This window comes from Drosophila grimshawi, unplaced genomic scaffold (genome assembly GCF_018153295.1).
Source record: "Drosophila grimshawi isolate 15287-2541.00 unplaced genomic scaffold, ASM1815329v1 contig_848, whole genome shotgun sequence".
In the NCBI taxonomy this organism is placed as follows: Eukaryota; Metazoa; Arthropoda; class Insecta; order Diptera; family Drosophilidae; genus Drosophila; species Drosophila grimshawi.
In genome coordinates, this window is record NW_025063692.1 from 14,189,442 (window position 1) to 14,206,502 (window position 17,061).

Consider the following 17,061-nt stretch of genomic DNA (forward strand, 5'->3'; position numbering starts at 1 on the left):
ATTGGTAGCGATCCTGACGCACAATGCTCTTTATAAGACAATATCCAGCAAAAAGATCGGAAAAGTTATTTCTGAAAAATTCATAAATAAATACATACATAAATAGCAGCAGAATATTGAAATGGTAGAAATCTTAAAGGATTGATTTGAACATCATGCCGATTTTCTCGTACCATCTTTGCCATATTTCAGATGTCTTCATATGCATTTGAATATTTCTAATGCGTAAATTTGATCCATATGAGCCAACGTTTGATAAGCATTTGCCCATCGATAAATAAATCGATAGATAAATGTGTTTGAGAGGAACAAAATAATAATCGATATATAGTTACAGTAAGCCATCGATTGCTTGCTCAGCATTTGCAAGTAGATGCAGCTAGATGGCAAAGTGTGTCGTTGCTGAATTGAGTGCAACTGCAACTTGCAACCTGCTGACCAGGGCAGAGTGCAGTGGGTCTGGCGCTATGAAGCAGCATTTGTTTACAAGTTTAGAAGTTACATCGAACGGACTCGCTAATGCAAATGCGAGTCAGGAAATGGATATGGATTTGGATTTGAAATTGGCAACGGGCACAGCTGAAATATTGCACTGTATGTACACACACAAACACATAATCAACGCCAAACAAATCAATTAAATTTGTTACTGTCCAACATATAGCGATTATTTCGACAACGGATAAATTGCGTCGCTTCTGTTATTTGGGTGTAATTGAGGCTCCCGTCTATTCGGCAAAGGCACTTGACGCTATCGTCGAGTGCCAATTTACAGCACTGCGCAAATTGTGCGCCGATGTCAGCGAGAAGCAGTTGCTCGATTGCCTGAAGAGTGTGCTCCATCCAAGCAACGGTCAGCGATTGCCGCGTCCCGATGAGTCGTTACTTGTGCTGGCCATTTACCTATCGATGCGCAGCGACGAGAGACATTTGATGGTGGTGCGTGGCCATTTTGTGGAGCTGGTGCGCACTGACAAGCAGCTGCTGCTGTTCATCCGGCTGGTGAAGCATGTGCAGAAGCTAATGAAACGCAAGACATTAAATCGCACCGTTCGCAAAGCTGTACTCCAGTGGTACAAACATCAAACAGTGGACGGTCTGCTGCAGATGTGGTCTGTCAACGGTCAGAGCGACTGGGGAATGCATCGCGAACTGTTGCATCGGTGTCACCACAATAACAATAATAATCCATTCGATGCAGAGACAATGGCTGCACTGTATGTATTGTCGTCGCCCGTCAAGGAGCTGGTTAAGTGGCCTGCTTGTCTGGAGCCGGTTGCCAAATGCAAGGAAACGATTTTGGGCATTGCAAAGCTGCGTGCGGCACAGGATCCCTCCCTGGCCCTGGTCATTATAAGGCAGTTGTCGCTTAGTTACGAGCAAGTGCCACTTCACTTCATGACGGACGTGAATGTGGCCAATTTTCTGTATGGCACAATGAGCTTTGAGCAGCTGCTGCAGCATTGGCCAACATTCCAGCGTCTCGACAATGCCAACCGGGCCAATGCCCTCTCCAATTATGCTCAGCACTTTGCTAGGATGTTCAATTTGCGTGCATCTGATGTGGAGCCATTTCGGTTATTACTCCAAGAAAGACGCCCTCAAATGCACAACAAAAAGGTATACATATATATATATATATATATATATATATGAAATATATATATGAAATATATATACTAATAATCATAGTACTATAATCAATATATTTTGCGTAGATTTCAGTTAAGCAGCAACCAAGTTTTGTTCAGAACCTTTACAAAAATTCATTTGGCTTCAACAAGGGACTAGGCCTGCGCCTGCATATAACAATTAATCTAGAGATGAGCTACATGTGCAGTGAGTAAACTCACAACTTGTACACATCATTTAACAGTTGGTAATATGCAATTTGCATTAAAGAATCACTCACAGGACGTTGGACTTCAATCAAATATCTTGACGCTGTGGTCGCGCTCGCATTTGGCTACTTCATGAGCGACAACGATGTTACCGTAAGAATTTGGCATGATAAGAGCGGCGCTCTAATCGACTTGCCTTGGCTAACCACAATGTCCGTGGATGAGGCAAAGGCCACCTGTGAAAAGCAAAAGGTGCTCAAAATCAAGCAAACTCTAACAGATGTGCTCGACAATGCTCTTGATGATAAACAGAAGGTGTACGATGTCTTTTTGGTGTTGGTTCCCTGCGCTACACGTGGGAATCCCAAAAACAATTCGGAACAACTTTGTCAACGTCTTGACCAGTATCGTGAAAAGCGCAATACGAATGCCAGGTAACCTTTTTTTCGGAACTGTTCGATTTTATACAATTATATATTCTTTGTTAGAGTATGTGCACTTGCATTAAGTGAAATCATTGAACACATCAAATACCTATCCTAATCAGAACAATGGGCGATGAGTTGATAAGGAGATCTGTCCGTCTGTTTCTATGCCATGCATCTTGATAAAACTTGGTATTTTTCTTGCAGCCAGATCACGACCATTTTATTATAGAAGATTATTAACAACCTTAGACTGTAAGCTGCCATTGAGACAATCAGCTAAAAGGGCTACGAAAAATACATACGTTTGCAAGGATATTTGATATTCAGCACTACTATTTTCACAATATTGTTTTTTGTTCTTATGCAATTTTGTGTTTTCGCAGATTCATAATTATGAGCTTGCGGCAGCATCGTGCTTCCATGAGCTACTCGACGGTGCGTAACGAACACATTTTGGAGATATGCAGCATTTCCGAGCAGACGACGCGTGTAATAAGCGCCTTTGCACACGGCAATTTCTTCTGAGCAATCTGGTTAGTTGAGGAAGGCAGCCGACGGTAAGAAAATAAGTCACAAATTCAGACTTAGCCCAGGAATCTGTTGCAGTCACAAACATGCTGGATCCGTTCATTGGCACAGTGCATTTGCTCTCTCTCTGTGTCTTTCTCTATATATATATATATCTATCTCTCTCTAAAACACCCATGCAGACACACACAAACAGGAAGATACAGTAGCATTCATTGGTGCTTGTGCGCCCTATTGCACACAGCCTGAAAGCATCATAAATCGTTATTAATACTATATGTTTTTAGATTTGCAAAATATGCATGACTCGAATAGCTACTAAACTAGATATATAAAGCGACACGAACAGACTCACAACATGCATATATGCGAATATTTGTCTGAATTTACACAACGTTGATTTTGTAACGATATGTACTATATTTGAATTTCAATTGGTATTAGTCGTAGTTAAAGAACTGAATTGATATTTTAATTTCAAAAACGCAATCGAGTGATCTGAATCTAAATTAAATTTGGATTACAAAAATATAAAACACGTGAATCTGAGCAAAGCGAACACATAAACAAATTGCCTTACAAACCAAATGTTAATCAATCTTTAATTTTAACTTGAAATACTTAGTTAAATACAAGGAACTGCGTAAAAAAAAAAAAAACTATAAAATAAACTAAAAATAAAACAAACGCATTTACATCAAATATGCAAACGAAACGAAACGAAACTAAATCCAACCATAGTTCAAGCAAATAATTATTTGACCCATGAACAAGCTTTAAAGAAAAAATTACGTTTGATGTTAAACATATTCAAGTAAACTGCCCAAAAAACTGTGACATTTTGATAAACAAAATCAAAAATAAGCAAAGCATAGCACGCAACAATTATGTGTAACAAAACTCAATAAGGCCGACAGACACAAATTTATAAAGCTATGAAATCCAAAGGTGCCATAAATTACACACACACACACACACACACACTCATACATACATATATCCGACTTGAGATTGTAAAGCGCCTAAAGATCAGCAAGCATTACTTGAAGCAATATACGACAACGATGTGAAATCGGATTAAGCACACATACATGTATATATAAGTTTGAAATAGAACACAATTTGTAAGCTGGATAACAAAAAAAAAAAAATCCAACACAAAAAAAGAACAGAAAAATGACTAAAACTTACTAACCAAAACAGGAAATTTGTATTTCTATGGACACTTTTGATATGTGTCCACACGCATCTGTGAATTAAACCGTTGTGATCGCTTTGAAATCTTTATTTGAAATGAAAATTGAAAAGAAAACCGAATCAGGAGCAACTAAATAGTTAAGTTAATTAATTGATTATGGACTGGAATGCAAAACATTTCGGCAAAAAATAAACAAAACAAAACAAATAGGAGCGTAACCATAAAGTACCTAGACTGCAAATTCAAAGGCAACTAACTAAATTTGAATACAAACTCAAAAACAACTCCTTGGCACAGCATATACCCATACACACAAACACACACACATATATATATATATAAATATATATACATATACACATTTAAAGTATTAATTAACCGTATAACGTATTTGATAATGCAAATATGTTGGTGGTGTTTTACAAATATTATATGTCATTCGTTGGGAACTATGTCAAACACATTCAAACACAACTGATTTGTAAACAGTATTAAAAACCGAAACAGTCACAGCATAAAAGAATGAAATAACTATAAGTGAAAGATCAGATCGATTGATCAAATGTCTCAAAACCTGCATACAAACCTACAAATCCGCAGTAGCAATAACTGGAAGCAAAACATTATGTGATATCTATTTGAAAAATATGTGAAACAGCAAACTAAAAATTAAACTAAATCAAAAAAAAAAAAAGAAATCCAATTTAACAGGACAGAAGAAACTTGAATTGTTTAAATTTGCAGTCATTGTCCCCAAGAAAAAAGACAAAAAAAAAAAAAACGAAAACAAAAAATGAATCTCACTTTTAAATCTGATTGAGCTAAACATGAGTATCTTTTTTTTTTGAAATAAGTTCTTTTTAAAAAGTTGTTTTTAGTAATTACGAGCAAAGACGAATGTAGGATGTCTAATGATCGAATATGTCAATAAAAACCGCCAAATTGATTGAAACAATATCGAACAAGATCAAATACCCTTAAAAATAGTTAAGTGTGTCTTATAAGCAAATAGCTTCAAATCTTCAACCGAAATCATACTTGTTAAAACAACACATTAGCAATATGTTATGTATTAAAAGCAATTTGCTCGGTTGCTTTTTGTATACTTTTTATTTTGATATACTTACATATCTGTCTAGCCAGATACACGCATACATATATACTTATATACACGACACATCTAAGTTAAATAAACTCAATTGAACTGCAACATTTGAACATGAAGTGCCGATTTTCTGGTTTTTTTTTTATTTGTTTTCGGTAACAATGCCGGCGGGGCCGCAGATGAAGAGCTGCTGTTGGGTGCGCTCGCGGAATGGCTGGAAGCCGAGCTCATCTGTGGGTATGCCGTACTGTTTGAGCTTGCACTCGTATGTCTCGAGGAGATCGTCATGTGCCTTCCACGCCTTGGCCAGCTCGTAGCGTAGGTCGATGATGGCCTGGTTCTTTGTGTCGACGGCATCGCTGACGCTCTTCTCCACATTCTCCAGTTTGCTGGCCAATTCGGGTGCACAGGTGGCCATTGTGTTGCGCAATATGATGCTGCGCTTCTCATCCTCACGGATCAGTGCCGCAATCTTGCGCTCGAGCAGCACATTCTTGAGTCCCGTCTTTTGTTGCAATTCAACGATGACCTCGTTGAAGCGTGTCTTGAGTGTGGCACGCTCGCCAACGAGGGCATCGTTGCGTAATAGCAGTGTCTCCGATTCCCACATCAGACTCTTCACCTTCTTCTCGAGCGAGGTGTTGCTCTTCTTCAGGCGACTCAATTGCAACTTGTCGCGATCGTAGAACTCCAGTTTGCGCTGCAGCTCCTTCAGTTGCGTCTTGGCCTGCTCCAGCGGCTCCTTTAGACGACGCGTCTCTGCCGTCGCCTCGGCAGCGAGACGATCGCTGCGATCCGATTGACGACGCAGCTGCTCAATTTGTTCCTTCATGCTGCCAATTAGGGCCAAATTGTTTAATGTGATGTCATTGTAATAGTTCTTCATGTCGTTGAAGGCCAGATCGTGGTGATCCTGCAGGTCTTTGATCTGCTGATTCTTGCGCTCCTCCACCTCAAACATCTGCGAGTTAAAGAACAGCTCCAGTTTCATACGCTGCTCCTTCATCTTCTCCTCGTGCAGCCGATTCATATCGTTGCTCTCGTTCTCGAACAAAAGACGTTGTTCGCTGTAAAATTGAAATGAATATTATTATTGCAACGTGAAAGTTTTCTTTGTTTTCTAGAAAAGGTTTCTGCTTAAAATGCCTGCAGCTTCCACAGATTTTCAGCTAGTCAGCAAATTTTGCACTTTAAAGAACGATACGACACTTCCGCTCCCAAAACGTATCGATAAAAATCGATAAAACCATATATTTCCTACGACTTAGGTCAACAAATTTAAAAGGTAATCCCCATTCATCCCCAAAAATTTTAAATCCCTATATCTGGCAATTTTTGAGCTAAAGTTACCAAACTTGGAGGGTATATTACTAGGAACTGTCTTCTAAAACTGATGTTCCTATCAATTTCTAGACCACGCCCACAAGAATGCCTACTGGAATTTTAGAGCTACAGTCACCAGATTTAAAATGCACATTAATGATTAACCATTGTCGCCATAAGTCCATCCCCATCCTCACAAGATGGTTAAATCACATCTGCAATCAGTTACTCAAATATATATATTGTTTTACTGTTGTTTTGTGCCATTTAGCTATATATTTATGAATTTTAATATTTGAGGAAACATTCTTATTGAGAATTCTGAAAAATAAGTCGAGTCGAGTGCGATTTTCTACAAAGTTGGTAGATTTAAGTTGTTGATACTTACAGAAGTTGCTGATTGAAGTGCGCCTCCAGTTGGCGATGCTGCATGTCGCTCATCTCAATTCGTTCACGGACCATGCGACGCAGCTGGCGCTTATCGCTTTGGAGTTCCAGTTCCTGCAGCATATGATGCTCCTGCGCCACCTTCAACTGGGTCATTGCCTCGGCTCGCACCTCGCCCAGCTTGCTGTGATTCTCGAACTGCAGATGCTTCATCTGCTGCATAATGTGCTTCGTATCGATGTCAGCCAGATCCTGTGTGGCCTCAATATCCTTATCCTTCTGCTGCAGTTCATATTTGGACTCCTCTGCAGCCACCATTCGAAGGATGTAGGCATTTCTTTTGGATATTTCATTATGGTTTGACTTGTGACTTACCCAGTTGCTGGCGTGTTATTTCCCAGAAAGTGCGTATCTTATCGCGCTCCAACTGGAAATAGTTACGCTCCTCGCGCTCCCGATCCATTTCCGCCTTGAGGCGCAGTGCGAACGCCTCCAGCTGATCACGGGTCATCGATGAGGTGTCCACGCCATCGATGAGTACTACAAAAAAAAAGAAGAAAAAAACGGCAGAGGACACAGTTGGTCAGTTCGTTGGTTGCCTTTAATTTTTTGCAGCACAATTATGAAACGTTTAATGAGAGTGTGAGTCGCCAATGTCTTTATGCCCATTTATCTGTCCGAGTGTGTGTGTGTGTGTGCGTGTGTGCGTGTGTATTTAGGACTGCACTTGTGCCCGCATGTGTACAGCCCCTGCTGTAATTGGTTTGTGTAATTGGCATCGTTGCCCGGCTGGTGCCGTGCCTTGCCTCCAGTTGCCCCTGCACCCCCTTGTCTCCCCCCCACACCCCTGCCTCTGTCCACGCTGCAACCAAAACCTTAACCAGGGCATCCTACGTACATTCTCCGTCCATAGAAACAATTATGTGCGTTAGAGGCCGAGCTGCGAGCTGGAAATTAAGTGCGCACTATTTTTTTTCCACGCTCGAATGGATTGTCCACACAGCAGTGGAGCACCGTGGAGCATATGGATGTGGCCGGAGCAGAAGCAGAAGCAGCAGCTGAGGCTGGGCCTGCGTCTGCGACTGCGACTGCGACTGGTGACTGTGCATCTCGGCTGGTGCTTGCGTACAATTTAATTGTATTGAGCAAACGGCCAACATGGTCGCAACTTGTCACACTTTGTTTTCCTGCTGACCAAGCCTCTCAGATTATCATTTTTGATAAATTGTTTTGCTACCCAACCACTCGAATATGCCACATCGAAACCCATTGCTTCCAATGGGATCTCTCTCACGCTCACTTGGAACATCAAAGGGCAACAAATTTTAACATTCTCGACCTTAAGCCTAAGTTGATCAAGTTGATCTTGAAATCACAGCTTCGACTTGGTCAAATGTTCAGGATTTGCGACGATTTTAGGACCAATCGTATTCGTTGAATCGACTACAAATGCGAGATCCGCCTGACAATCGTTGAGAAACAGATGACCTTCAACAGCGGATGATGATGCGGCTTGGTTGACAAAGCCCTAGCTGAACCTACCACGGATAGGACGCGGCCTCCAAATCGATCACATATTCCTAACCTATATTCCTAACACCAGCCACTATATAAATTTCGTTATTAACTTCAAAATACTATGCAATTGATAAATAAATATATAAATAAAAGCTAAGAGGAATAAAAGCACTCGTCTGTGCTATTTTGGTTAAATTTAGTAAAACCTTATTATTATTAATATGAAAAATGTACTCACCTGGCAACTTTTTGCCCTTTTTGCCCTTTTTACCCTTAGGCGGCTGTAAAAATATAAGAAAATTATTTAAAAAAAAATTCAAGTATTTGGCTTTAATAACAAAAACATATTCGATTTTAGCACAGATTATAGAGATACCTGTATATCTATTTCTATATTTAGTTTCTGATTTTAGTTAATATGCAAATAAAAATGAATTTAAATTCGGCATGCAAAACCTATTTGCGATTTTATTTTTTCCATTTTTTTTTTTTTTTGCAGACGCAAGTAATTAATTTGATTTGTGGATCTTAACGCAGATGTTGAATAATGAGGATAGTATTGAGAGCTGGAGCTTGAATGCAGTTGAAATATCCTTGACTGCTTAATGTTTAATTTGATTTCGAGTTCTCACGACATTTATATATTTTTTTTTGTTTGGGAAAAGGAGCATCAACCCAAAGCAGTTTTTCACAACACGACGCAACGCAGTCTCGAAAGGGCGCCAACCAGCCACAGGACAGGACAAACAGCAGCAACAGCGGCAACAGCAGCATCGGATGTTGCATGGACCAGCAGCAGAGTCAACGAGTGAGTCTGAGGCGGCGTTGGTGACTCTGTTGGTGGCGGGGAGGCGGGTGACGGGTGGCGGCAACGACGTCGCCGTTTTAAATAATGTGATGGCGCGGCTTTCAAAACAATTTCACAACAGCTGTTGGCTTATTGCATATTTTATGACTGCAAATTATTCAAAAATTTTCGAAGCCGCTCGCATCGCGACCGCGCCTCGCATCCGCCCAATGTGTTGGCAAAAGGCGTAAAATTTTCATAAATAATAATAGTATACATATAAATGGAGGTATATCTACGTGTATATATGTATATATATTTCTATATGTATATATATTTGCCTGAAAACACAAATTGTCGAGAACGGACAACGACAACAGCAGCGCAGCAGCGGGGTTGCTGCTGCTGTTGCTGCTGTTGCTGCTGCTGCTGTTGCTGTTGCTGAGATTTAACTCGCTGCACACTTCTTGTGCAATTTTACAACAGTAGGCACGAGGCAGAGTTAACTGCAACTGAGACTGTGCATATTATGTGCATAAGTATATGCATATAAATGTGTATACATATGTACACATGCATACATATTTTTATATACAGCATATTGTTGCAGCACAACAGCCTGGCGTGGCATGAAAAATTGAATGCGCCCATGCAGCTGGAGCGCACTGGCAAAGGGCAAGTGGCAAAGGGCAAGTGGCACAGGGCAGTTAACTGGTGCTCGATGCCCTTATCAGAATTGCGTCAAAGCGACAACACGCCAATGTGGCAGTAAGTACTTCCACAGCTGCCGCTGCTGCCGCTGCTGCTGGTGCTGCTGGTGCTGCTCCAGAGAGCCACTTGAATTGTGGCATTCGATGATTACATAGAGAATCGCTTTGCAAACTTACCATTTTGTAGAATTCTTAGTGATTTCACGAGCGGACGCTGGCAACCTCTTTGAATTTTGATAAAATATATTTTAGCAGTCCAGCAGTCTCTGGTGTTGTTGTTGTTTATTGTGAACCCTTATTGATGGATAGTGCCACCGGCAACGCGTTCTGGTTGCCAGTAGCCACCAATGTTTGCCGGCTGTAAAACAAATGCCTGGCAACCAAATATGGAATTCACACTATTTATATTTTCAACCGATGTATATATGTGAATTTGGGAATTTGTTAATTTTGTGAGCGAATGCTTCCAATCTGAGCTACTCCACTTTGAATGAATAGTTTTGCATGGGGCTCTGAGCTCGGGCCTCTGATCAATTAAGTCTACCAAATGGGTACACTTTATAATTAACAAACGTATTGCATCAAATAAATAAATAAAAAATAATAATAAAACAAATATTCTATTGAAATAAAAGCTAAATATTTCATATGTATAAATTCTAGACAAGAGACTTTGAACAAGTTATAGGCACTCATTGGTCTATAAATCGATTTTTGCCTTGGCAATAGAAAGAAAACGTTACAAATGGATAAAGTTAACCGCTAAAGTCGCTGCTGCGCTAGAGCTACCAGCAGCAATCGGGTAAAGTTGCATGAGTATAATTCTCAGTAATCGGGTAGAGTAGTTGAGCCAGACCATTGACCATCCAGACCATCCAAAGCATCTGCCCTTTGGCCCCTCCCTCTGACCTATGATCCAGTTAGGTAAATAATTCGGCTCGAATATGCAGCAAATTCGGCTAATTGGAAATGCATTCAACACAACATCCGAAACATATGAGCAAGTTTCGAGCTGCAGTCATCATTGTTATTTTGATTCTCAAATATATGATGGCAAGGGGTCAGAAGATGGGGCTTTTAAATGGCATTGCTCTTTTTGTGGAGTTAATTTGTTAATTTGAATGCTGTAGGCCAAAGCTGAATCTGTTTTAATTAATTGGATCAGTTGAAGCTAATCAAATGGTCTAAGCCACATACTTTGATTAGATCAATTGGGGCAACGTGTTGGCATTCAACCTACCCACAAAATTTCTAAAGTCCTCAGGCCAACTGCCAACTTTAAGTCAGACACGAAAGCGAAACTTTGGCGCGAATATTTCACGCCTTAATTCATGTGGCACTGGGCCAAGCAACTGAGCGTGGCAAGTGGAGGAGGAGTCTTCCAGGGTTGCTCAGGGGAGTTGACGGGGAGGGGGGGTGGCTTGCTGTTGAAAATTATGCGCTGCTTTGCTTGGCGGTTGTGTAAACAGAAGCCCCAAATAAAAAGGATATTGCTGGCTGTTTGGGCTTGCCGGTTAAATGCTTTAATTGAAATTAATAACCGCAACCCAGTTGAGCAGTTGAGCAGTTCAGCAGTTGAGTAACTCAGCAGTGGAGCAGTCGAGCAGTCAAGCGGCGGATTGTTGCGACTGTTTAACAGTTGGTGGCTAACTTGCCTGCCAGGCTGCCCCACAATTTTCAATTGTTTTCATTAAAAGTCAATTTTCGAAGGCGAACGCAAATTCAACCCTTACAGCCTACACTCATAAAAAAATCCCACTACTTTTAGTAAATCACCATACTCTTCGCGCCCCATGTTTAGTTACCCTATTATTTAGAAAGTAAATCTCTAAAATGTATCAAATATATATAAAATTCTTTTATTTAACTTTAAACAACGATTTGAGTTGAGTGAAAAAGTTAAAGTTTGCATTTCTAATATTTAGAAACTATTAAACGTTTTACTTTAGGGCGATTTACTAAAATTAAGTAGATTTTTTTCTGAGTGTATGGCCTCACGGCCGTCTCAAGGAAGGGGGCGCAACGCAACAGCAATGACGAGGCCGCATAATTTTGTATTGGCAGATGTGCTCCCCTGTCTACACTCTATCTTGCCCCTCGTCCCTTGAACCTCATCTCCTGGCCATGGGCCATTGCACGGTTAACGGTAACGGCTGCAAAGGGTCACGCGCTTTCCTGCCACTGATTGAAAGTGAAAGTAAAAGTGAAAGTGAAAGTGCGATACTCGCACAAAGACATGTTTCCAATGTGATTATTAAATTTGCTCAGTTTTTGTCTTTTGTCTCAACAATGTTGTTCAATGGTTTCTAATAATATTCAATATTTATTTATTTACACACATTTCCAATATCTTTCTTAACTCCCATTCGTATTTTTGGCTCTTGAAAGAGAACTGAAAAAGCTGACATTTGTATACTTAGACTGCATTATGAGTATGCCGATCGCCAAGCTCGGAAAATTGTGGAAAACCATTACATGCATTCCTTTTTTTGGTTTTGCTCAAAAGTATACACATAATTCAACGCCGAAAAAGGCTAACTCACAAAGCGTATTTCTTTGACGGAAGATTGCGTCTTTAAAAAAAAGAGATTTCTTTTATTAAATCCAAACTACATTTTTATAAGATTAAAAAAAGAATGTCTAATTTCCAGGGTGTTTTTTTTTAAACTATATTAATAATTATTAATAATTAATATTTTCAGATATCACATATACACACATTTCAGATAGTTTATAAATAAATTCATGTAGTTTAATTTGAAAAAACTTACGATTTTTCAGCGATTTGGAACCTTCGTTTGTGAGTTGACTCTTTTTTTCTATTTTTTTCTTCTTTTTTTTACATATTTTCTTTTTTCTATTGTTAAGAAATATATTTCTAAAAAAATGCTTATTTATATTTAAATATTTTTTTTGTTATATTAAGAAATGATTTCAAAAACAAAAAAATGGTTCTTGTTTTCAGGTCGACTTTCATAAATTCAGGATCATTTATTATTCTGAGCTTATAAAAGACAAGCCAAGTTAATCAGAAATTATCTCTGTTTGTCAAGTTTAGCACTGTCGTCATAATAATATTATTTACTTCGCATAATTATTACGTGCTGCTCATACAATTACGATTGACTTCTCCTGATACCTTATTGCACAAATTCCAGTTACATGTTCTATGCTTGTCATTTGAGGAATTTGTGTGATATATTTTGTATTCCTAAAAAATGTCAAACACTCAAACACAAAGATGCAGACTACAAAGGAGTATATTAAGTCCAGAGTGCAACTTGAGAAATGTGCTAAAGCAGTGGCTAACAAGTAGTTAATTCAAATATGTGTATTAAAGTGTGTGCAGTGCTGGAGGAGAACTTTAGCTAAGGATAAGTTTGATCTCATTTTGGTGTGGAGTATGCTGAAGTGTGTGTGTCTGTGTGTGTGTGTCTGTGTGTGTATGTGTGTGTGGAAGCAGAGAAGCGTGCTGAATGCGGTTGCAGAAGTTATTTGCTGTGTTATTTTCAGAACAGCTTCCGCCTTGCTCAAGAACGGACATCCTGTTGTGTTTGAGAGTTAAATTTGCGCAGCTGCTTGGACCAATGGACTAACGGCTCTTCTATCTAAGCATGCAACACCCGCCCACCGCACTCCACCACACACTGCCACACACCACCACACACCACCATCCACATGGCACCCAAAGTTGTATAGAGATTCCCTCGATGACAGTTTGTGCAGCGATTTTGTTTTTGTTTTACTCTTTTATTTTCCTCACTTAATTCAAAGTTTGACTTTACTTATTTACCAGCCAGCATATTTACTAACTAAACAAAATTGTACCCTTTACATATCGTTTGGGTAAGTGTTTTCTTGTTGTCTTCCTTTTAACATTTGACTAATTTTCTTTATATTTCATAGTGTTTGGAACGCTTGCTTTCAAACTTACCTGAAATCTGAAATGAAACACATTGATACGTATTCTATATACTTTAGGTAAACAAACAAAAATTAGTTTAATGTAGTTGCATTCCGTTCTGGAATACAGTTGCAATTTTGAAGTCACACAGCGCCTTTGAAAAAGAAGAGAGCTCAACTAGTAGATAGCCTGAAACATATTATATATTACAGTTTCTATTATTTCTTTTTTTACTGATATTTTCCCTTGAATTACTGATAATAGTCTATTCCATATGAAAATAAGTTTAAAAGTTTAAGTAAGTTTAAAAAATCTGTAAATCTGAAGTTTCCTAATCGATCTCAACGAAATGAATCAACTTGATTAAGAATAGATCAGTTATATTATATACCAACTACAAGGCTACAATATCTTTCTATCAATTTATTTGCATATCTTTCTCTATATACGTACCTGTCTATGTATAATTATCTGTAATTAATAAAACTCATCCATAGATTAGCTCTGGTCTCACCAGCTCTAGGACAGGCGAAATGTCTTTTAGGCAGCTATAATCAGAAACATTTAAGGCCTGTAATATCCATGAAGAATGAGGAAGAAGACAACAGAACAGAACTGTAGACTAGGAATCTGTTAATATTGTTACAACGCGGAGGTATCTTCAAAACCTGGCCCAGACGAAGATGCAATATCGAAGGGAAACACATCTTAAGCTCGAAGGACATCGAAACTTTCAACCCGACAAAAATACTTGAATACGTGCGAGAATCCGGGCTAATGAAGGAGTTATGGGCTCAGTGGACCTAACTACAGATAGAGCACTGGATGGAGCTCCATAATTGTAACAAAAAGTTACTCTTAAAGTTGGAGCTACGTATTGATCGCCAGAAATTGTTGTGAGCCACTCTCGCAAAACATTTGATTCGATTTGATTTATGAATATTTAAATATTCACCACGCCTGCCCGCTGCTCTTGCACTCATTAAATATTCAAATAAATACATAATTGTAGTAAATATATTTGTCCTTTATTTGTAGAATTTCTTATGCACTTTCTGTCATATTAATTTTTGTTTTCCTTGTTTTTGTATTATTGTTATTATATATATATATATATATATATATATATATATATATGTGTATATATATATATATGTCTGTATATATGCTCGTATATAACTATGTAATAATGTATATATATAGAATGTGTATATTATACATTTATAATATCAGGGGCGTAGCCAGCCAGGGGTCAATTTATAATTTTTCATAAATTTTAATCTAAGCCACGTTTAATCTAAACAAATAACTGTTGTATGGGGGGTGGGGGGTCAGCTGCACCCCTGCCCATACCTGGCTAAGCCCATGCATAATATATTAACAATATATGTATGTATGTATATGGGATATATTTGATTTAATACACGTATATTCAATTTGTTTTCGGTTGATTTACGCTAACTGTAATTTGATGTAGGTATGTATGTAAGTGTTTATGTATGTGTGTATTTGAATAACACTTTAATATTTGTCTCATTATTACTGTTGTTTATTTGCAATCAAAGTGGTTTTAAATGCTCTCGAAATGTATTCGGTAATATTTATAATTGTAAATGCCAAATACATTTGCTTATCAAATAAAATTATAGACATCCATAATAGTTAAATGTAATACTCCCCTTATGTACATCAATACATACAAACAAGCAAGGGTACAGGGGTGGAGGAGGGATAGGGTAAGTGTAAGTGTAGTGTTCTCACTCTTCCCCATACATCATAATCAAAACAGCATCAGTCATATAAGACTTAACTTCAGACTGAGCTTGGGAAACTATTAGTTGTTGGATTAAGCTGTGTATGAAATGGGTTTGAAATAAAAAGGAGGAAGCCCCCTCACCCCTTTGGGCACGTCCTTGCCAACCAGTATGTACATATGATATTATGTTTATTTTTCAGTATTCGTCTTCTTATTAATTTATATTGTATTTTTTATTGTGAACATTCAGCTGATTGCCTATTTATGTATATACACTCTGCGAAACTCGATCAAAGCCACGAGGTTTACATAACCCTTCATTCAGTTATAACTGAATGCAGCCCAGATCATGAGTGAAGCACCACCACAGCTTCGTATAGGGAAGAATCTCTCGGACTTCTTTAAATTGTGCCAGTAATAATTTAAATCGTTTCGACCATCGAAATGAAAATGTATCTCATCAGAATATACCATATTTTGCCACTGATGGGTATGCAACTAAATTGTTTCTACCTATAAAATTGCGTTTGAATAAATATGTCTACTTAATTATTCCATTCAAAGAAAATAAAGATCTTGGAAAGCACTAACGGAACTTATATTCCAATGCATCATAACAGTGTAAGAATAGAGTTCTTTGCACCATAAACAGGAGTGCCTTCAATCGAACTTCGCAGAGTGTATATAAATGTATATTAAATTTTGATTAAGCCTCAAGTACAGCCCCCTCTGGGCACTCACACACAGACTTATGTATGCGCATTTATATAGCCACTATATCCATATATTCTTGGGGAGCATCAATCAAATTCAGATCGGCTATTTGTTATGCATATCTCCATTTTTTTTTTATTTTTTTATAGTGCTTGCAGCACTTTTTATGTTTAGCTTCATCTCGTGATGTATTTGTGTATTATTTGTATGTTTGTATATATATGCTTATGTAACATATAGGAATTGGTATCGGTATGTATCTGGTCTGATTATACTCGTACAAACTTCTGGGTTTCTTGTAACATGTAAATCAATTGATTTACTCAAATATCAATTATCAATACATTTATACATACATACATAAATATGTATGTGTTATTTATTTGTGGATAGTAATCAATATATTCTTTTAGTTTCCATTTCCATTTCAATATAATACTACCAATATATATTTACATATTATATATTTGCTTTACAATACGCTCGCATCAAACAAATTTAAATAATGCAAAATAAAAGATTGAAAATGTTTGGATATTAAAATTATATTTATGAAAATTTACATTTTACATTTTCCTTGAAAAATAAAAACTAGAGTACATATCGTGGATAGAAAAAAACTTAAAAATGATTTTCGAAATGCATGGGTATTTAAAATTCGGCACGTCGAATTGTGTAATTGATTCTTTTGGTTTTATGTCTGATTTTATAATGGCACACAATATTATTGTTTGGCAACTCCTTAAAGTCATATTCATATATGTATGTATGTATGTATATGTGCTATAAATATATATATATTACTTATGCTTATAATGTATAGTATATATATATATCTATATATATATATAGATTTATTCCA

General features: G+C 37.9%; 2 protein-coding genes across 2 annotated transcripts; one reads left to right on the forward strand and one right to left on the reverse strand.

Annotated features, from left to right (window-relative positions):
• The first annotated feature begins 355 nt into the window (after positions 1 to 355).
• Positions 356 to 5,205, forward strand: LOC6565798 (60 kDa SS-A/Ro ribonucleoprotein). Its single transcript, XM_032738895.1, has 6 exons — positions 356 to 594; positions 665 to 1,620; positions 1,719 to 1,839; positions 1,903 to 2,275; positions 2,653 to 2,826; positions 2,980 to 5,205. The coding sequence occupies exons 1-5, from the start codon at positions 384 to 386 to the stop codon at positions 2,792 to 2,794; spliced, it is 1,803 nt and encodes a 600-aa protein (XP_032594786.1). The 5' UTR covers positions 356 to 383; the 3' UTR covers positions 2,795 to 2,826; positions 2,980 to 5,205.
• Positions 5,206 to 5,207: 2 nt separating this feature from the next.
• LOC6565799 (dynein regulatory complex subunit 4) lies at positions 5,208 to 10,243 on the reverse strand. The gene is made up of 5 exons (XM_032738896.2): positions 10,003 to 10,243; positions 8,567 to 8,609; positions 7,186 to 7,350; positions 6,812 to 7,115; positions 5,208 to 6,167 (listed from the first exon to the last, which is right to left on the reverse strand). Exons 1-5 carry the CDS (start codon positions 10,003 to 10,005, stop codon positions 5,243 to 5,245), a joined length of 1,440 nt encoding a protein of 479 aa, XP_032594787.1. The 5' UTR covers positions 10,006 to 10,243; the 3' UTR covers positions 5,208 to 5,242.
• Between the last annotated feature and the right edge of the window lie 6,818 nt (positions 10,244 to 17,061).